The sequence below is a fragment of the Podarcis muralis genome, chromosome 11 (assembly GCF_964188315.1).
Source record: "Podarcis muralis chromosome 11, rPodMur119.hap1.1, whole genome shotgun sequence".
Classification (NCBI taxonomy): domain Eukaryota; kingdom Metazoa; phylum Chordata; class Lepidosauria; order Squamata; family Lacertidae; genus Podarcis; species Podarcis muralis.
The window spans coordinates 34,910,368-34,932,691 of NC_135665.1; the positions used below are offsets into that span (position 1 = coordinate 34,910,368).

The 22,324-nt window shown below is 39.6% G+C and overlaps 1 protein-coding gene across 7 annotated transcripts in view; it reads right to left on the reverse strand.

The window, feature by feature from the left end:
- The window catches only part of VCAN (versican), a 124,803-nt gene that overhangs the window by 35,260 nt on the left and 67,219 nt on the right, over positions 1-22,324 (reverse strand). For 6 of the 7 annotated variants that reach the window (XM_077936239.1, XM_077936237.1, XM_077936235.1 and 3 more), the window contains 3 exons: positions 7,173-12,497; positions 4,993-5,106; positions 3,013-3,126 (listed from right to left, as the gene is read on the reverse strand). In XM_077936239.1, the coding sequence (XP_077792365.1) occupies positions 3,013-3,126; positions 4,993-5,106; positions 7,173-12,497 (5,553 nt within the window). The remainder of the gene's footprint in view (positions 1-3,012; positions 3,127-4,992; positions 5,107-7,172; positions 12,498-22,324) is intronic. The other variant, XM_077936238.1, reaches the window with a different exon arrangement.

Here is a 22,324-nt window from a genome sequence, read left to right on the forward strand (position 1 = left end):
CCCCCCCAATACAGTAATCAGGCTAAGAAGTAAGCGCCTGTTCATTTAATGGGATCTTTTTTAAGAAGCTGGACTGCTACAGGACTGAGAGAGGCTCTGGCCCTCTGGTAGCTCACCCCCCGTTTTACAATCTGATCTGGCAATGAACACACTGAATCCAGTGTTAGTTGCAAATAGACGGGGAACAGTATTCAGACAGCTTTTTCACAGATGAGGTCTACCCTATGGAGAAAGGCCGCAGCTCAGTGATAGAACATCAGCTTTGCATGAATAAGGTCCCAGGTTCAATCTTCAACATTTATAGAAAGGGCTGGGAGGGACGCCTGCCTGAAACCTCAGAGGGCTACTACCAGTCATTATAGATAATACTAAGCTAGCTGGACCAACAGCCTGACTCAATATAAGGCAGCTTCCATGATCTTGGGTTTCTCTGCCTATTGGAAGAAGTGAAGGAAGTGAAAGCAGTCAAATAGCAGTGAATCTTGATGTTTCCATATTTCAGTTCTTCCATCTCTTCCACTGTGACAACCAGGATTCACTGGCTAATGTCCCTTTCTTGGCCCTCATGTTCCCCCGCTAAGCTGATACTGACAGAGAAAATATCAACACTGGCTGAATGCCAACTGCCCTGCATACAATTACCTTATCTTCTTGGTACAACAAAAAGGTCACCTACATCTTCTCTAACATTAGTTCAAATGTTCACAAGCACTCAGAAATCCATTTGGCAAACAATTGTTTTTACAAGCCAATAACTAGTTCTAGGAAATAACAGAATCATTCACTCATGCCCTTTCGTGGCATAGGAATGCACAGTTCTGTACTTTTTGGCTTTGCTTTAGATCTAATGAAATCAGGTTCATTGACATGTAATCAAAACTGCTTTCCAGACAGCGGTCCACATTTTCTTCCCTCATTGTCTGGTAGAATGGGCAGGGGATAGGGGCTGCCAATGAATGCCTTCCTGCGATCTCAAACCACTGCAGGACTTTCTGTGGAGGAAATTTAAATTCCAGAGTTGACTGAGCTGAGGTCTGTTTCAGACTGACAAACGAGGAAATGTTCACATTAAGCATTTCAAATACACTCTCCCTGGTTGGTCATAAAGCACAACTTAAAGCTACCATGAACTTCAGACTATTTCAGCGTTAAGGATTTGTTGCAGGAAGATATTTTCAGAAATATCCTTCTGCTGTAAAAACATGGGTCAAATTCTTGTATTAAAGAGGAGATTTCAGGAGACTTTTCCAGCCTATGCCAGACTACTGCAAAACTGAAATATAATGAGTGCTGGACGTAGTCCTATGCCTGAGGCTTCAACATTAACAAAACAAAAGCAAAAAAAAAGTCCCTTCAGGCTCATGGAATATTTTTAAAGCACTTGCAAATTCACAGTCTTTCGCCCAGTAGGCTTACGATGAAAGGCAATCCTGAAACATGCCAATGTTTATGTAATTATGCCTGGAAGACACTCTTGCTCTAGCTGTGAGTGAATCCAGTCAGAGCAAGATGGGGGGGGGGGAATGGTATTTTCCTACATGTGAGAGTGAACGTAAAGGGGTAAAACCCACAACTTTTAAAACTTTCAGCTCATTTTTCATCCTGGAAATTTCCCTATTACCTTTGGACAGGCCCGAACCCATGCTGGAAGATTCGTGTTTATTCTGTAATACCACCTTTACAAATAAAGGGCAGGGAGGTAATGTTAAAAGAGTGCTGGAAAGCCCACAGGAACACTACGTAATTAACTTCTCCGTAGGGCCATTACGTTAGCATGCTTGACCAGAAGACCCAGACACAAAAGGAAAGAAAAACATGGTGTCACCTTGAGAAAGGCTTATTGAGTTTGTAAAGGACTCTCTCAGGTCTGCAGTGTTGGGTGTGTTAGCATTCACATGTATTACCATCACTGTACTTATTTTGTAAATGGCAGAACTGTGATATACCTTTTGAATTTCATGGCTTTTGGATTCCACTGTTTACTTTTCTCTCTCTACACCAGGAAAATCTGTAACCCTCTGGATGTTTTGGGCTCCATCTACCATCAGCCCCAAACTGCATGGCAAATGGTCATGGATGATGGGAACTGTAGTCTAGCAACACCTGGAAGGCCACAGGCCTCCAATCCCATGGTTAGTGAACCTAAGGTCCCCTACATGGTGCTGAAGAACAACTGCATCATCTCTGCCCACTTGCATACTGGCAGGGCATGAATCTTTGTTGGTTCATGGGAGTGAAGTGTTTCTCCACTGATATGATCTGAAGGACCTCATGTTTCCTGTCTTAATTCAAGCAGAACATTTCTAAAATCAATTCACATTACAATTATATACATGCATTTAAAGGCCCATTGAATTCAGTATATTTATTACCCAACAAAGTGGGTGCAGGATTGCAGGGATTATGGGAGTTGTAGTCCAACAATATCTGGGCACCCACAGGAGTCTCCCCTTCCCCCCAAAAAAACCTCTACACCTGTGTAAACACACACAGAGAAGAAGAGGCTTGCCAACTGAGGATAAGATTTATCTGATGAAAGAGGCTTTGGTCCACAAAGTTATGTAACAATAAATTCTTTTTTGTATTTTCTGTAGCAGACTAATGCAGTTACCTTTCTGGAATCTGGAATAGCATCGTCCAGGGGCAGATTAAAGAACACAGATTAAAGAACCATATCCTAAACTTAAAACTTCATTTTTTAAACATCACTCTTGAAGTCAAATGTTGGAAACATAAGATGACAAACTAAAATCAAGCCCAAAGGATTAATTTTCTACCTGAGTAAAAGAGACTACAGCAATTCCCACCCCCGCCCCCCAGTTATGACTGTTTTCAGCAGGAAGGAGAAAGAAAGCAAAGCAACACAAGCGAAAGAAAATAAAAGCAAAGACAAATAATTATCCATTAATTGCCACCACCCTCCCAATAGAGGCCTGATTTGTTAGCAAATTTGCATATTTGATTCCATTGTAAGCACAGTGAAGTTAACTATAAATTTCAAACTGAACTCACCTTTTTCGCAAAGAGCCCCAACGTAGCTTGGAAGACAAAGGCAAGTAAACGTATTGATGCCATCAATGCAGGTGGCTCCATTTCTGCAAGGGCTGGATTGACATTCATCAATGTCTGCCCAAGAAAATGAAACAGATATTTAGAATGAGGTATTGTCCTCACTTGCAATATAAAAGAAAGTTTACATGTATTAATAATGTCAAATAAATAATGTACATAAATTGATTTCAGATATCACAATGCATAAGGACCTAACGATTTTCTTCAACATTTGCACACAGAGTTCAGCAGCATTTACATCTCAGAATGTGCAGAACAATTCTAAACAAAATATACACACACCTGAACATTTTAAAGCATCCTGCATGACCGCTGGGTCTGTAACCTGCATCCTCGGTTTCTATCTCTCAGAACTTGTAGTAGTAGTAGTAGTAATTTATTTATACGCTGCCCATCTGGCTGGGTTTCCCCAGCCACTCTGGGCAGCTCCCAACAGAATATTAAAAACACAATAAAACATCAATCCTTAAAAAATTCCCTAAAGAGGGCTGCCTTCAGATGTCTTCTAAACGTCAGATAGTTGTTTATTTCCTTGATATCTGATGGGAGGGCATTCCACAGGGCCCTCCTGATATCTGATGGGCACCACTACCAAGGAGGCCCTCTGCCTGGTTCCCTGTAGCCTCACTTCTTGCAGGAAGGGAACCGCCAGAAGGCCCTCGGAGGTGGACTGGGCTGAACGATGGGGGTGGAGACACTCCTTCAGGTATACTGGGCCGAGGCCGTTTAGGGCTTTAAAGGTCAGCACCAACACTTTGAATTGTGCTTGGAAATGTACTGTTGAGGGAAAGAGTACTGCAGCTCATTATCTCTCTTTTTTTAACCCTCAGAATACCTTTGTGATGTATCCCACCTACTCTAACCTGGGACCATGGAAAACTGAACTCCTATTCGGCTGCAATGGCTGCATTTCACATTATTGCGGTAGACATTGCCATCTGTTCCTACTGTCCTTGCCCTTTCATATCCTGGTGGTCATAAAAACATAACTCCAAACAGTAGGGGTTGTTTCTGGTGAAGGTTGTCCTGTGTCCCCCCAATCTATTATTGAGGTTGCTCCAACCCTCCAAAACAGATTGAGGGCACATGCAGCCAGAGGAGAGGGAGGGGAAGTTCCGTTGCACAAGCAGAATTCCTTGTAAAATTGGGACAACTTCATTGGATACAAAAATAGGAATCCCAGAGAAATTGGCTAATCCAAGAACAGTAGGATAACTGTTTACAGAGTCCATCATCACAAAGAGTCTTGCCATTACCACAACTGTTTTTGTCTTCATGCAATGTGACTGGCCTAACCAATCAATCAAATAAATAAATAAAAAAGCAAATTCATTAATTCATTCAGTGAATATGCTCATACATCGGCCTGCAATAATCACTCAGGTTCTTCTTCGGCACATGTAGCAGTCTTACCTCCAATGTGCTACTAATCTGATATCTAAACTGAGAGAACTTTCAACAGGCTATTAGCAGCATTCAAACATTTGAGGCAGTTATTCTTCCTCATCCATTTATAAACACCAGATATTGCCATTCATAAATATTTTTACAGGTTTTGCACGTGTATAAATTGCAGTTGATCATCCTAGTAGATCTCACAGAGATTTGCAAGTTTGTATACAAACTACCACATAAGAAAGCATACGGAATAAGGCACATTTTGCTGGTGTACTGGATACAAATTCCCATCTTCCTGTTGGCTTTTGTCCACTCAGCACAGTAGATTGGCACATGAAAATTTACTCCCATACACAAATTGCATTTGCGGATTGGACTGAAAATGGACAAAGTTGGTAAACAAGCAAGAGTTCGTCTTGCTTGCTTACATCAGTCTGAGTCTTCTGGTACTGCAATACCATGCCCTGTTTTGCACATTGAATAATCAGATAATCACATACCAACAAAGACTTTGCTTCTTACCTACTTCACACTGGTCACCACTGAAACCCGGCATACAAGTGCAGATGTAGAAAATGTCCCGTGGATAACAAGTTCCCCCATGCTGGCATGGATTACTCTTGCATGGCTCTTGGCCTGTAAAGTGAGTTCATGGAAAATTGCTATATTTTGCTAAAATTGCTTCTTGGGTGCTGACTCTCTTTCAGCAGAAAGACATTTCCTACTTTTCAGCTGGTTCTGTCAGATTTGCTATAGTTGCAGATTAGACAGAAACCAAAATCAATTCATCATAATATGCAGCAGTAATAGTAAATCAGCCATCATCCATGTTGGCAATGCAATCCTTACTCGCTGGTGAAAACAATTTACTTTCAGCAATATTTCATTTTCTTCAAATGACATTTTGTATTATTTTTGGCAACTGCAATATTCTACTGAGGATTTAGTTGGCATGACATGACAATTAATTATAGCCGAAAACAGTTAAAACATATGTGCACAGTGAGTGAAATATGCATTTATCTGAACGGGGTTAGTTTATGTGGAATGATTGGGTACACAGAACATGCATTCTTATACCACACTTCTTGTTTGTCATTCTGGATATTGTTTGCTTTCCATCAAGCCATATTCTCATTTTGTTTCTTTATATGGTTATTGAAGGACTAACTGAATAAGAGGCCAAACCAATATGCATATTTAAACATTATTTCACATAAGATTACAAATATATAAGGCTCTTATATTATGTAAAATAGTATGCAATGAACCAATTTTGGTTCTGCATGTGATATTTGGACCAGTTCCTCATATGCATTATATCAAGATAGCATCAGGTATGATTACTTATGCTACATAAAAGTGCTTAGTGGAACTACTACAGCCATTTTCAATCATATCTATAGCCTTGCCATGGGAAGACTTCGGGGAATTTTTAAGACTATAATCTTTTACACATGTAAGCTACCAATATACAGAACCTCCATGGCAAGTCACTGTCACACATAAAACATCTTTATGACATGAAAGCAGCATCAATCAACAGGGAATCATATTTATATTTGATAATAAACACATTAAGAAGGTGTAAATCTGTCCTGTCATAAAGGAACAGATCATGCCCCAGAGTGCCTCCTTTAATGATTTAATCACAAATACAAATAAAAAAAATCCTATGTCTTCAAATTTATCTGTCTAGCACTATTCGTAATGCTTCCTGTCATGGTTGACAATGGGAGATCTCCACTAATGTCAAGGACTCATCCTTACATTTTAAAACCAAAACAACCACAAACTTTAAAAAGAACTTGAGACCAATAGCGTAATTTATCACAGCCATAACAAAAGTGCCACCAAGAGTACTAGGAAATCATCCATTTGTCATGTTCCCTCAACAGTGGGAAAGCAGTTGTTCCAAATGCAGAAACCCACATCAACATCAACAGCAAATCCTATACATGCCTATTCAGAAGTCTCATTGGGTGGGGCTTATGCCTCTATAAGTGGGTATAGGATTTCAGCCTGAATCCCACCATACCCCATCTACAAAAGAGTAAAATAAGAGAACTGATGCAGATTCAATGGGGCAGGGAGATAATTGCTATCCACCTCTTTCGTCAGGTGTGATTTTCTTTCATTCCAGGATTGGGATAAAATTGTGAATCCAGTCAAAATTACTATTAGTAAGACTCATTTTGTAGCCCCCTTTTGCACATAGGTATATCTGGCTGAAGACAAATATATCTGCATTATTATGACGTATCAAAGTCTAATAACCTTAGAATATCTGTTAACATAAAAAGACTTGTTATTCTGTAAATATTCCAAAATTATTTCCCCATGTAACCCAAAGTTTCATGGCTCTCTCACACAATATGTCTTTTCTTCATGCAATCAGCCTTCACTGTTGCTGGACAATGAATGGGCACATGTTACATGTGAATCTGCCAAGCCTAGATACAGCCAAAAGTAATTGATGAGGGAAAGGCACTTCTGCCAGCTATACCCACAAAAGATCCAATTCGCCTATTACATTTGTAAATGTGTCTGTGTGCTCAAAAAAGGTTGAGATTGCAAAGATTGATGAAAAATGTATTGTGAGACCTAACAGTAGTATCTTCAGAGTTTACTATATTGTATCATCAGGCCAATATTTTCATGTGAGTGAAGAACATTTCAGTAGTGGAAAATTAAACTCTTACCTGGTATCTGAACTGCTGTGCCTTCGACTGAACCCCCACCTGTGCCAATCAGGAAATCTGATCCATTAGTTACATCCAGAAGCAAAAGTGGTGGTGTTACAAGTTCAATGCTGTTTATGCCCCCTGTGGTTCTTGCCTGCTTAATATATTCGGGAGTGTTTTCAGAGCCTGGGTTTTTTGTTGCAGCATTAGAGGAAACAGTTGTTGGCTTCTTCTGCCCATCCAATGCAGTTTGGGTTTCCACAGTTGTGTCTACTGATGGAGGGGGTGAAATTGGCCAAACATCGGCTTCACCATCAGTCCCAAATACTCCACCTGTTTTACTTTCATGTGGAATGGGAGATGGTGTGGTGCGTATCCATGGTAAGTCTCCATCAGCACTATTTTCATCTAACTGATTTAGCTCCTTCTCATGAGAAGTTTCTTCTTCTGAACTAGATTCTAAAATGTCAGTTCCTGGAACTATAAATGCTGTTGGTTTAGCTTCCTTTGAAAGAGACTCTCCAGGAGCAATGGTTCCTTCGACAGTAATCACTTCTGTTGAACTTCCTGGCTTTTCCTTCATTTCTGTTACAGAACTAGGCACAGATTCAGTGGTCTTGCTTTCTGATACCAGTTTGGGAGAAGATGCTAATGGGAACTCGGTGCTTCCTGAAGACTCTTTCAGGGCAGGTTTGTAAGTTGCTGTGATGTCAGCACTAGCTTCTCTAAAGGTTTGTACTGGTGACAAATCATGCTTGTCATTGTCAACTGATGATGAAGTACTTGGCATTATGTCTTCAGGATACTCAGAAGCTCCATTGAGTAAATAGACAGTCACGGGCAACTTTGGTATTTGAGTTGCAGAATGCATTTTTTCTGGATCTGTTTCTATGGATTCTGTGGCTTCCGTTTCCTTCATTCCTTTGTAGACCTCCTGGGTTGTTTCTTCAGACTTCGTTACACTTTGGGAAGCAAGTTGTACAGTAACTGTGCTTTCTTCAGATTTGTGTGTTGTCAAAGATTGCCATGGCTCAATGGGTAGGTATGGCAGCGTAGGAGCCACGAGTTTCTTTTCATCCATATCTACTTCTCCTTTTCCTGAAGAGTCTGCGGTAGAAGCAATTTCACTTTCATCAGCTATTGCTTGGTTGTCTGACAATGTTTGTAATTCAGAGTTGTCTTCTATTGTATTTTTGGAATCTGTATGTTTAGTTTCCAGCTCTAATTCTTTGTCCTTTTCATCAGTTTTGGAGCTGGTTGGCGATGACGTGGTAGATCTAACAAGAAGTGGCATAGTTGGAAGAAATGCAGCTATTTGGGGCAGCTCTTGAGTAACACCAGTTTCTGTTGTGAAAAGTGTGGCATCTCCTGAGCCCACATCATCTGATGTTGGTGTCAGATCAGATATCATGGGCTTGCTGAATATGAACTTACTGGTTACAAAACTCCCTTGACCATCTCCAAAGCCATCTGATTTATCAATAGCTAAAGTAATTGTAGGTGTAGCAGTCTGAATTTCTGTTAAAGAAGTATAAATGCTGTACATCGAGGGTCTCTCAGAGCCCACAGTTCTTTGTCCACCTATGTCTTCAATATTTGATTTCAAGTCATCAGCATCTATAATTGTTGTTTCATCAGATATTATTCCATGGCCTACATCAATGAAGCTGGAAATACCCCCCGAATAATTCCTTTTGTCACCAGGCAGTGGGATAAGTTCCTCAAAGTCTTTTATGCTGTTTGTGGAACTTTCATCTGCAAATGTCTCTGAAAAGTCACTATCCGAGGTTGGTGGCATTTGTTTTTCTTCTCTGTGGGTGGGTGATGATACTAATTCTATTTCAGATCCATTCACTGCTTCAGCAAGGTCCACAACTTTCGAATTATTTTTGCCAGGTGTATGAGATGATGGCATTACTCTTTTTGGCAACTGGGTAGGTGATTCAGGATATTTTTCCATTGTGTCCCGCCAACCAGAACCGTCTCCAGATCCTTCATGAATTGCTATTCTCATCATTTCAGGTTTCGAGGTGTGTTTAGGTTCTTTAGCAATTCCAAGAGTAGGCCTTCCAGGAACAGATTCAGGAACAGGAGTTGTGTCTTCATACATCACCACGTGAGAAGCTTCCTCCGAAATTCCATCAGTAGCTACCAATGTTGATAATGTTGTATTTTCCTTCTCCTGATAGCTATTTTCTAGGTTTTGAGAATTTTCAAGAATGAGTTGCTTTATAGTAGGTACTTCTGTGCCAATGACCCTGGTATCTAAGGTAGATGCACTAGGGGCTATTTTGTCTCTTCCTGCAAGCAACTCTACTGCTATAGTATATGGATATTTATTAACATTGCTGAAATCCTCATATTTTTCAGTGGGATATGTATCAGATTCTTTTATTTTTTCCTCTGAAGTACTTGCTTCTGAACTTCTAGGATGAAGAATGTCAAGACTTAATGTGCTTGCATTGACATTTAATATAGCAGAACTTATAGGCACAGTGGTAGATGGAACAGTAAAGATTGCATCTCCTGAACCTTGTTCCGAAAAAAATGGAGCATTGCTGGTTGCCTTTTTTACTGGCTTGTACCCTGTAGACATGGAGGAAGGCTTGTGGCTGTCCTCAGTTGGGTGAGCATTTTGTGCCAACTGTTCTTTATCTTCAGCTGCTGGTGAAGGGCTTAGAGGTTCATCTAGAAATGTTTCAGACTCAATCGTGAGGATGTTATCATGTGAAGAGAGATTCTTTTGCACAAATTCAGTTCCAGGTGTGACATCAGTTTTTATTTCTTCTATGTATGGGATAAATGTAGAAACAGTTGAAATTCCTGTCTGTCTAGTTAAAGGTTCTTTACTTTTAATGAAGGATTCTTGTGTTACCACTCCAAAGGTCTGTACCATTTCATCTGATGTTTCAGCAGCATGTTCTTCATCAGAATTCATTTCATCTTCTAAAGGAGGGATTGTAGTAAAAGCTATTGTTTCCGATTCAGCTGGTGTTTCTCCTTCAGTGTTTGTAATTCCTGCATTCTCTGAAGGGAATGTGGTGGTGGGATGACTATGTGTGTCTAACTTTGCAGGTGCATCAGTAAACAGCATATATCTAGATGTCACGCTGCTACCTCTGTTTTCATTTGTTGTTTTTATAGGAGGTTCTGTAAAAGAATCTATGTCGCCAGAACCTTGTTCAATCAATGGAAATTTAGTATTTATTATTCTTTCTGTAGGACCATGAGTCACAAGTACTACATTACTTCTGTTATCTCCTGATTCCTCTCCAGAGCCCACATCCACCAGGTCAATTATCTCAGCAGAAATGGTTGGAGAAAACTGTCCAGTGCTTTCTGGTTTGGCAGATTCCATTGTTTCGTTTATTAAAAACTCAGAACCTCTTTCTTGCAGAATAATGTTATCTTTCAATGGTGTAGGAATGCTGACAGAAAGGATTGTAGTGCTTCCACTTCCAGTTGACTCTACAGATGATGCCACACCAGATGTCTCAAACAAGTCAATTTTCTTTTCAATCGCTGTAGAAGATGTTATCATCTCTTCATTTGATTCCAGAATAGACTTTTCACTAAATGGCAATTGCGTGACTGCATCCAATTCATGTTTTACTGGTCCTTGGTTATCAGTTATATCCTTTGATACTTGCACTTCAGTTTTAGTTTCCGTGGCCTTTCTGTCTGATTCAGTACTTAACACTTGCATTGTGGGATCAATAATAATTGCATATTCCAAAGGTGATGAATCTGTGTTAAGAGTGTCTAGCTTCTTCACTTGTGTGTCTGTGCTTCCAGGTTGAGATCTCAATAGTAATGAACTCAATGTAGTAGCTATAGCGATAACATCAATTTTTTCAGTACCTGGGTCAATAAATGGGGAGTCAGTACTTACCACTTTGCTGGTGGGACCCCCCAAAAGAATGTCCATGCCAGGTTTCCTCCAAACATCTGTGGATCCATCCCCAGATTCTTCATCTACAGGAATTATCTTCTCTGTGGCCTCTTTAGTTTTGAGAGGTGATGCATCTGTCACTGATACTGATTTAGTGAGAGTTATGGATTCTTGGCTCACAGATCTGACGCTATCGTTACTGAACAGCAACTTTTCTGCTTTAACAGTAGTTGAATACTCCTTGGTTGAGAAAATGGTGCTCTTAATCTCGTCCTTATCATCCCTCACTTCTTCGGCATTTTTGGTAGAGTTCAAAATTAATTTAGGAATAGTTTGGTTAGTAAGAGCTTCTACAGAACTCTGTTTAAGTGTAGAATTCATGTCTTTATACAAAGATGCAGGAGGCTGTGAAGCACTAGGGCTGCTTTTTGTAGGGCTATGTCTGCCAAGATCTGAGGAAATATCCTGAAGAGGATTTTTTTCTGTCCCTGTCATTTTTATTACCGCGGTTGTAGGTTTAGCATTCTCTTGTTGAACATCTCCAGAGCCTTCTGGTATATTCAACAAACTTGGACTTCTGGTTGTTTCTATTGAACTTTCAGCAGTAAGAAGTGCATCTGGTCTAACTGTTGATTTATATTCATCTTGTAGAACATTTTCAAGTGCTGTGCTGTCTTCTATGATTATGGAAGCAAACGTTGGAGCAAACGTTGTAGTAGAAAACCTTTCAGAAGCTTCTTTTGGAGGTGTTTTTACTGAGTGTGAAAAGCTGTAACTGTTTGACTCAGGCATGGTAGTAGAAGCTCCTGAATATTTTGTATTAATTACAGAGAAAATGCCAGGATGTTTGCTTAAGATTTGATGAAAATCTGTTCCAGGTTGTGTTAATTTCTCTGTAGTGTCTGATAAAGGCTGGCCATGTAGAGATGTTATTTCAAGGATTTTATCTGTAGTAGAAACTTCAGAATCGCCACTAAAGGCCAGTTCTGTCATGATAGATTCTGCAGTTATCTTCTGCGTAGTGGCTTCTCCTATAATTTCAGCAGATTCATTTGGCTGCATTGTGGCAGAGATCTCATTTTCAGACACTATGTTAGTATCATTGATGTGTGAAAACGTTACATTTTTGGAATGTGGTAAACTTTCAATCTGGTCACTCCTTGCTTCTTCCGCATTTCGATCTTTAGGTGCTGTAGTCACCTGTTGCTTTCCATTGATAAACTGCAAAGCCGGTGGAGTTGTGACATCAGTAGTATTCTCGCAGTCTGCTTCGTCATCATCTTCTCCAAGATTGTATATTTCTGGGTAGAATAAAGGGTCCAAAATTAAAAGTTCTGCAGATTCCTCATCCGGCGTTGCTGTGCAGGGTTCATCTTGTGTTGAATCAGTATCTGTAGGGGGCTCGTCTATTTCATGATAACCAAATAAATCCCAAACTTCATGCACTGGATCTGCAAAGAAAGAGAGCTTTTAATAATATTTTAGCAACTGGCTTGACATGGGCATCAACTGTCACAGTAAAACCAAATGCACTGAAAGGAAAAATAGATTGAATGCTCCCATGTGCTTCCATTAGTATCCAGCTATTTAAACACTTCTAATATTTCACTACCATGTTGTTGTTGTTGTTTTTGTTGTACTGAGTCGTCCCTCCCCAAGTTTTGTGATACCATGAAATGAAACAAAATAAATATTTCAAAGTGCTTATTTAAACAGAGATACTATAGTCTACGAAGAAAGAGGAAATTGTCAACTATTAGGTGAATAAAGTATTGATGACACACATAACTACATGCCACTGCAGTATGTTCTATAATAAACTAATCTTCCTTAGAAAGTTAGAAAAGAAAATTTAGAGTTTAAATATAGACAGCTTAGTAAAAATTAACAAATCAATTAGGTCTTCAAATAGTTCAGCATCAGTGTTTGAAGGGCATAGCCTTCTAGTGGCAGTACAGCATTCACTGGGAGAAGGATATAGCAAGGTGATAGAAAGATTTGAGACACTCTATCAGAAGCTATGGAGGGAAAGGAGATTGACAGTATCTGGGACATCTTGGAGACTATGAAGAGGTCCAGGGTGACTCTGTGAGTGATGATAGCATCTAGATATGTTTGGTCGGGATATGAAGCCAGTGGGTAGGTATGACTGCGTTGCGAGCAAGATGGATGTGGGAAAAAGGACTTGCTATCTGGAGGTTCCTTGAATGAACTGACCAAGGTCACGGCTAACTGCCCTTGCTTTGCACACAACCTGCTTTATGGGCTAATGAAACTGAAGTAAAGGTATTACAAGCTATTTTAACATCAGGATTATTTTAGGGCAGACCATTTTTTAATTACAGAGATGAAAGATAGAGACCTTTTCTCTAGTTTTGTCTCTCCAGCATTTTTTTAATAAAATGAAAGTCTGGAGAGCTTTTATTGTAACTGAGAGGCCTGTAATACAAGGGAGGAAGCCCAAACCCTTCATACTGACTATAATTTTCACTGAGATCTATTCAGGCCCTGAGATCTATTCAGGCATATCCAAATACAGCTAAAGTTCCCAGAACTGCTTTACCCCATGATAGTAGTTTCTTGGAAAAGTAGAAGACTGTGGAGTTGTCTTCATATACTGCAGTAAACCAATCAATCCCCCGAGGCTATTGAAAGCAATGGCAGCAAAACAAACTACCATGATGAGAAAAACTCTGGAATAATTTTTTCCCCTTACCCAAACAATATCATCTTCAGTAATTCTGAAACTTTTTGTTTGTTTGTTATACTCTCTGCTGCTGTAGTTCAAAACATTTAACCAATCAATTCAAAATTATAAACTGAAAAACTGGCCCCTCTACTGTGGGGCAGTAATGAGACTAAAAAATTCCTGGCCATTGGGTTACTTTTCTCACCTGGGAGACACATAGATTACTGGTTTAGTATAATTCATTTATAGTAGGTAATAACCCTGATGAAAAGCATCTGTTTTAGGCACCCAGAGAAGACATAAACATATATACATATGTAGCCAACAACAGCCTACATCAAGTCTGCATTGATCTCCTTAAGCTTTAAAACATATAATACACACAAAAGAAGCAATTTATAGAGATGCAATGCTCCAACATGATTCTGCTACAGATTTAGCATATTTAGATAATTTTAAAACCAGGTTCTCCTCTAAAACATTGAACAGTTGTTCACAACCCAACAGTTCCCCTGGGTGGATGGAATGGTATTGTATAGCATGGAGTTCTATAATATTACATTAAATACCTTCTTCGTGCTACAGTTTTTGTAATTTGGCTGTGACCATCAGCTTTTCAGTCCTCATAGGTATTTGCCTTATGAACAGAGCTTGAATCTGTACCTTTTCTTTTACCTTTTTTCATTTTCTTTTGCTCCTGTCAGAGCACACATTGCATCACCTAGGGTCCAGATTCACTGCAATTCTCTCCATTTGGACTCTCATTGCTTTGATCAACCTCTCCCCCTATAAAATGTATGACCACTGGAAATCTAGCAATCTGATAGAGGGTTGGAGGACACCATCTCCCCACCCCACCCCTCCCTCCCCCTCACCTGGCTTGAGAGGGGCGGTTGTCAATAATTTTCAGTAGTCTCAGTTCTTCCCCAGATGAAGAGATCAGAAATGCATGCAAGCCATCTAAAGGGTGTGTATCCATTCAGCTCTCATTTAGGGGATATGGAAGACTATATTATGCTTCAGGATAATCCTGTCCTTCTAAGCTGGGCAACAACATAGATGAGGAATGGTCAGTAATTGCGGAACGATCAAGGTTTAGATAGTTTATATGGATAGCATCAGAGGGACGAGGGTGGTGCTGTGGGTTAAACCACAGAGCCTAGGGCTTGCCGATCAGAAGGTTGGCAATTCGAATCCCCACAATGGGGTGGGCTCCCATTGCTCGGTCCCAGCTCCTGCCAACCTAGCAGTTCAAAAGCACGTCAAAGTGCAAGTAGATAAATAGGTACCACTCCGGTGGGAAGGTAAACGGCATTTCCGTGCACTGCTCTGGTTCACCAGAAAGCGGCTTAGTCATGCTGGCCACATGACCCGGAAGCTGTACGCTGACTTCCTCGGCCAGTAAAGCAAGATTAGCGCCACAATGCCAGAGTCATCCGCAACTGGACCTAACGGTCAGGGGTCCCTTTACCTTTATGGGTAGCATCAGCTTCAACTGGATGAAGATCTTTTGAGAACTGTTGGTTCTCAACTGTGCCAATTTTGGTCCCTGGCTTTAGCTTTCTATTGACTACACTATTTTCTTGACCTGCCATAGCTCTCTATAACCTTCCAGCTTTTACCTAGTAGAACTCAGGGTATTGCACATGATAAGAAGCTATATCACCAGACTATAGACCTTGCTGACCCTGCCACTGCTGACTTGTCAGTGATATTGTCAACTTGCCAGGAGGGGCATGATTATGCCAAAGCATCGTTTAGTCTTCCAAATTTAATGAATAATTGCTGTATGAATGCAGCCTTCAAATATCAATGATGAATCTCTGATCCCTCCATCTGGGGAAGAACTGAAACCCCTGAAAGTTGCTAACAGTTTTACTCCCTCTGGCAAGATGGAATTTGGAATTTGCCCAATGTCAGCAAGTTAGTTGTGGGGTGAAAACATAGCTACCACTACATACACTTAAGTTAAACAAACCAAGCTATGCAAAAATTATTAACTTTTTTATTCTATTCTCCCCTCTCAGACTTATTTGTAAGCAGGCTGGCCAAAGTCAGAGTGAAAGTCAGTGTTTTTTGAAGTCCTGTTCACAATGTTTCCTAGCTGATGTATCCTTGTCAAAGCACTGTTATCTTTGGCTGTGGTTTAAAAGTTTAAGGAATATATTGCTGAACATTTTTCTGTTGATTCAGTCTTTCACACAAACACATTTAATCAAAGTACACTTTTTGTCCTCTCTTCAACAATTAAAAGAGAGATTTGGGGAAAAGAGAGATTTTGCAGCAGTAAGCCCTTCTTCTTTTTAAGGACACATGAAACTTGTATAAAGCTATAAATTATTAGTCAACTCAGTTTCTTGAAGGCAGTGCTAAAGAAGAACTTATTTATTGTACAATTGGCTTGAAAGGAGTTGAAAGTCAAGCAAGTTGGGTGGTCAGTCTTGGTATTGGAGTTTTTAGATTCAGTTACAGAACTTGGTTTACAGCATTGCCTGTATTCCAGTAGAAGAGCATGGAAAAGCAGATGAATGTTTTAATTAGCAGAATCTTCTCAAGTTCCAATTCTTGTCTGAAGGGCCCCATTTCAGACTGTCAGAATTGTTGGCTGAGACCAGAAACATCTGTGCAGAGTGGATGTTGCCAGAGGGAGCATCCTCACATTCTCCACTCTGGCTTCATCACAGCTTTGCAAATGCTTCTTCCAAGCTCAGAAAAGTCATTCATTCATTTCAGTTTAATGCATCTTCTGGCTCAGTGGTCCACTGGCTCTTTAATCATATTTTGTTGACCTCCAATGTTTTAAATTAGCACCTCAGCAATATCCTCACTTCTGTCTAAATTATAATCTTATGCCATGTCAGCACTCTCAATTTTATTTTTCCAAAACAAGAAAGGCAAAGCTTTTCACACCTGTCCTCCTTTTTACTGTCACTTTCAGAGGGGTGGTGGTGGTTCCTGTTATAGAATTTAGCATCTCTTCCGCTTTTCTTATGTCTTCCATTTCTCTTTGTAATTCATTATAGCCTTGTTTTTTATTATTCACTCATCTGTTGGCTGTAGATTTTCAAAATGACTGTTAATATGGTTTTGGATTGTGCAGAATGGTTGCAATAGACTTAATATATATATTAGTGCAGTTCTAAGAAAGTTTAAATTAATGCCACACGTCCTAAATGTTGACAATGGCAGTGCTATTTCTTTCTGCAGCTTTAGTTAATATTCAGCTGTCCAAGACTTTTATTTTTAGACTATAGTTGAAATCCTCAAACTGCTTACTCTGAATAAGTCCCTCTGCAGTCAGTATAACTGCGCTGGAGAAAGTGGCCTGAAGTAGCAGCTTATGGTGATTAAGTGAAAGATGTGTCATATATAAAAGTAAGTTATAAAACTATAAAGACAGCATTTTTTAAAGATTGTTCTGTCTCTGAATCTGCATGCATGTATACTGTGCAATTATTAGTACATGTAGTACAATTTTCAAAGACAAAAATTGCATTTCCATTGAAAATCACCAAGAGAGATTGATTTGCCATGCACTCATCAGGTACTACAAAACTTCAGTTCTGAGAGTGGAAGAACCTTACAAGTTCCTATTCAATATTAGTTACAGGTAGGTAGCTGCGTTGGCCTGCCGTACTCAAAACAAAATAAAAAAAATCATTCCAGTAGCACCTTAGAGACCAACTAAGTTTGTTATTGGTATGAGCTTCCGTGTGCTACTGGAAGGAATTTTTTTATTTTGCTTCTATTCAATATTAGTTTGGAATAGCTGTATTTTCCCCCTGGCTATGTGAGCATATTCCAAAGGGGCATCAAGTAAGGCCCAATTTCAATATTAACTATCTGAGCCTGCCACAGTCTGCACAAAATAAACTGAACCTTATGCAGAATAACTTGAGTCAAAAGGGAAGAGGCCCAATCCAAGCTGAGAAGACTATGGGAAAGCGTAACAAAGCTTGATCCAACTTGCCATCTAGCTGGGTCCAAAGAGGAAACAATAACTGCACAATTAGGTATGTCCCTCCTTGAATTCTACAGCAAGTTCTGCCTGACCAGACTCTGAAAACCACCATCAAAACCCATTAAGGGGGGGAAAGGCTATTCACATAAATGTTGCTAATATAAGAGAGGACCTTTTCATACGTATGGGCACAAAGTAACTGACGGTTTGTTTGTTCTTAACTGCGCTGTGCTCAACCAAGCATTGACAATGATCAAGCATGACACTGTATTACTTTATTTTAGCCAGTGCCTAATTCTTTAACCACCTAAGCAGTTAATGAATGTGTCTTTAATCAGGGGTATACTGATTTGCCAAAAGAAAGACCTTGATTCTAGCATGCTCTCCTTAACTTAACCTGGTATTTTAAACAATCATTAAGTTACAGGATAAACCAAGGAATTTGTTAATGTTTATTCTCCCTTACTAAATGAATACTTCCACCTTGCCTTTTTTAGTCATGGGAATGATCCCATAACTTAATCCCATGTCTAAAAATGTAACCTTGGAAGAGTTTGCCCAAAAACTATATAGGTTTGCTGTGTGTCAGGCTTGGCAATAGCAGTGTCTTTCTTGGACGTCCCCTCTTCCATAAACTGTTCCTAGCTTATGGTTTTAAGATCTGGCTTAACGAAGAAATCTCATAGTATTTCTTAGCATTAAACACACAATCCTATTCCGAATCATTATTTATTCACTAATATCAATATGCCAAAACATGTTTTCTTATGCTGCCTTCAATCAAGGAATTTTGCCCTTTTTGGCAAGAAAACTGTGAACACAGATGCACACCCACTCTCTCACACATTCTATGTGGGTATTATACCAAAACTATCTTTCCACTCTGGCAGCCTGCACACACCACTAAAAAATGAGGAAATTGAGGTTCTGGTGAGCTCAGCATCTTTTATATGGCATTAAATCTTGCCCTAAAAAAATCCTTTAAGACTCTTTACAGTTCAGCATTGCATACAGGACTGGTAAGGTGAGATAAATACAAAAATGCATCCTTCAGTGAAGTGGTAGGATTACTGGGATAATGAAGCTTTAAGGATAAGTGAACTCGATAACAGGTCTCAAACCTTTACTTGGGTTTATCACTCTAGCCCATGGATTCCTCCCTCTGCTTGAACAAATTGGTTAGTGAAGACTCCTACATCATTTCTCCCCAATGGTTAATCATCTCCCAAGCAGGATTCAACATTCTCTGACCACCAGCACAAGGGTGAGAATAATGGTGGAAGAAAATGAAAACCCATGCAACAATTGCGCTAGCAGAAGCTTCTTGTGCAGCCAGTTGTGCAAATTATTGTCACTGTCCATTTTCCAGGAAGAGGGTCACAGAAAAACCAAAGTCTAAATACCATAGTTCTTGTGGCTGGTTGTGCAACTATCCACAAATATCCTGGCTTCCTGCACTTTCTCTCACGCAAGCCATTCTGCTAGTGCCGCTAAGGGACTTTAACTTGGTGCTCCAATGAACTCCTCCCTAAATGCTTGCATGGCAGAAGTCAAAATGGCATTCAGGAGCATCAGAATCCTGATACTTAGGAATGCCCAAGTGAGCACAATCAGTTACTTATATATGTGCTGAAGACTGAAGTAGAAAGGTCAAGTAAGCCTTCTCAAAGCTAAAACATGTTGCACTTTACTGGCAACGTTAATGGAGAATCCTGAACAGCTGGCTATGTGCTGAACTCAGGGGAAGGAAGTAGTCAGAAATGTATCCTTTCTTCAACGAATACCTGTTGTTAATATCTCACTGGAGTCAAGGATATGGTAAATGTTAACAATACTTTAACAATGTATTCATCATGTGTTGTTCAGGAAAACACTGCTGTCAACTTTACTGTGTGAGATTTATGCAGAATAAGACTATTCTATGTACCTTTGCTTAGGTGTAATTCTCCCAAGAGAACTTGCATCTGACAAATATTGTATAGGATTGGGCTTGAAATCAGATCATTTCCTGATTAATCTGTCAAGTTAAAAAATTGCATGGTGGAAAAATTATATTTATTCCATACTACCACCATTTTCTTGAACAGTGTTCTCGAAGCTACAGACATGAGTCTGACCGAACTGCGGGAGGCATTGAAAAACAGGAGTGCCTGGCGTGCTCTGGTTCATGGGGTCACAAAGAGTCGGACACAACTAAACAACAACAACCACCATTTTAATTTGAAATGAAGAGGGAGGGAACCAAGTTAAAATGGAGAGTAATGAAACCATTATTTCTCACTCTGGACTGTTTGCATGTGGCTTTCCATGTGAAACTGAGGTAATGAAATTATCCACAAGCACTTTACTACCTTCAATATGCATGCATAAATTGGGCCTGACTTTTTAAAAAGCATTTATCAAAAGAACATGGTATCTCATCTAACATAGGTACTGAAAAAATGTCTGTGCTGGTAGTTCTCTAACAGTTATTCTCATATTTTCCCCAAAACAATTGGGGCCTAAAAATAGCATAATGTGACTAAGGATAACATTCTTGCAGGATTAACACTGCTATATAACCTAGTAAACGCCATGAAAAGAACAAGGGATCTGCCGAGGACAGTTTATCTGATCAACTGTGATTCTGACTGCTGGCTGTGTATCCAATGGCCTTGTAAAGGTAACATCTGAATTTGGTTTTAAATGACTAAGAAGATACTTGGAACACTCAATGCCAAAAAAGTCATAACATAACTGTGATTCCCCATTGTATTCACATATATGGGAGGTAGCTCTGAACTTCTATATTGTCTGATGCCCAGAAGCATTATTAGGAGAATGATTTTTATTGTCTAAATTATGCCAGTAAAGCTGAATGAATGAGTTAACCAACATTTGGATTCACAGCAGATGGACCTCACTAAATATTCAGTTGTAACTGCTTATGTCACAGTAATATACTTTTATTCTAGATCTGTGACTCCATATGACCCATTCCCCCCTACCTAACCCCATCCCATAAATCACTGGTCATAGAGTACATTTTTTCATTTAGTAGGAGAGAGATAATGACCCACCAGCTTAGTTCCTAATATTTACTTCTCTAAATATAGGTCCTGTAAAAGTGGCCCACTGACTAGAACAGAACAGTCTTACTTCTCTTATTTCAAAAACGTTCCTGTAAAATATTTACCAGCTACATAGAGCAGTAATTTGTTTCCAGAAACTTGAACCCAAAATAAGTGATGTTACCTTTGCTTTGTAAGTTTATTATGATGTTCTGCTGATTTTCCAAAAAGGACAAGGCTATATTAGAAAAAGGAGATGATGTTCCCACGTTCACTCAGCCACTTCCCAATGAAACAACATAATAAAGTTACAATGACAAATTAAGTGGTGACAACCCATTTCACCAAGGATCTCTTCATATGCCACCCCTGTGGTTTCTTCCTGCAATGCTTAGTCAATGTCAGAAGCCTTACGCCACATAAGAAAAACAAATGCTGTAGCTCAGCATCACCCCCTCCAGAAACTGGAAAGGAGTGCAGTGTGGTGCAGCTTCTCTGCAAGAATATAATGGGGGACTTTGACAAAATCCTTACTGAAATCAAGATACACTACGTCCACAGCATTCCCCTGATCCACCAAGCTTGTAACTCTACCAAAAAAAGAAATGAAATTCATCCAGCATTACTTGTTTTTGAGAAACCCATGCTGAGTCTTAGTAATCACAGCATCCTTTTCTAAGTGCTCGCAGACTGACTGTTCATCCTTTCTGACAACCTGATGGTGATTTCAGGAGTGACAGACCTGGCAAAAGGGGAAGAGATTAAAATATGTTTGTATAAGAGATTCTATTCAGTTTAACTTGGTGGGGTTATTCATAGATGATGGATCTGTCTCTTTGAGAGAAGTGCTTTCATTTTACTATTTCTACTGCAGTGTTAATGTGCCAAAAATGGCTCTTCCACTAATCACACCTGATAAGGGACTGGACATTCCCTGAAATTTTAGTGCTTTCATGAGACTGGATGTGTTGAAATAGGGAGAAAGCGCTCAAAGTAGTATGCTATTAATATAATAAATTAGTAGTGGTGGTGGTGGCAGTAGTACCTCAATCTTTAAAAAGCACCATTTTGAAATTTCTATACCACTGTGAAATTTGTTTGAAAAACAACATATACAAAAAGAGAGGGGGGAAAGAGAAGCATCAAAAGCTTCTGCCCATACAAGGCTATTTGCATTAATGGTGCCAAATGCCACATTTGTTCTGAATTTGGTTTTATGAGTGTTGGCCCATTTGTTTTGGAACTAAAGTTCTCACTATGTCCAGCTATTTCCCCAGAGGTGACAATTAGCTAACATTTGCAGCAAGAATGGCAGGACATTCACATTTCAATAGTGCCTGAAGGAACAGATGACAAACTTTCCACATGTTCAAGAAGTGAAACATATTCCTCAATAGAAAACACATGTTAAGAGTTGCATCCATGTAAAATGCGGAATAGGTCCTTCTCTATATGTACTTTGCAAAGGGTTTTCCCTCCCCTATTTCCCTATGAGAATAATGAAAATGGCATGGTACCCATGAATAAAGTGACCATTCATTTGTTTCATAAATGCACAAAAAGCCATTAGGAAGCCTC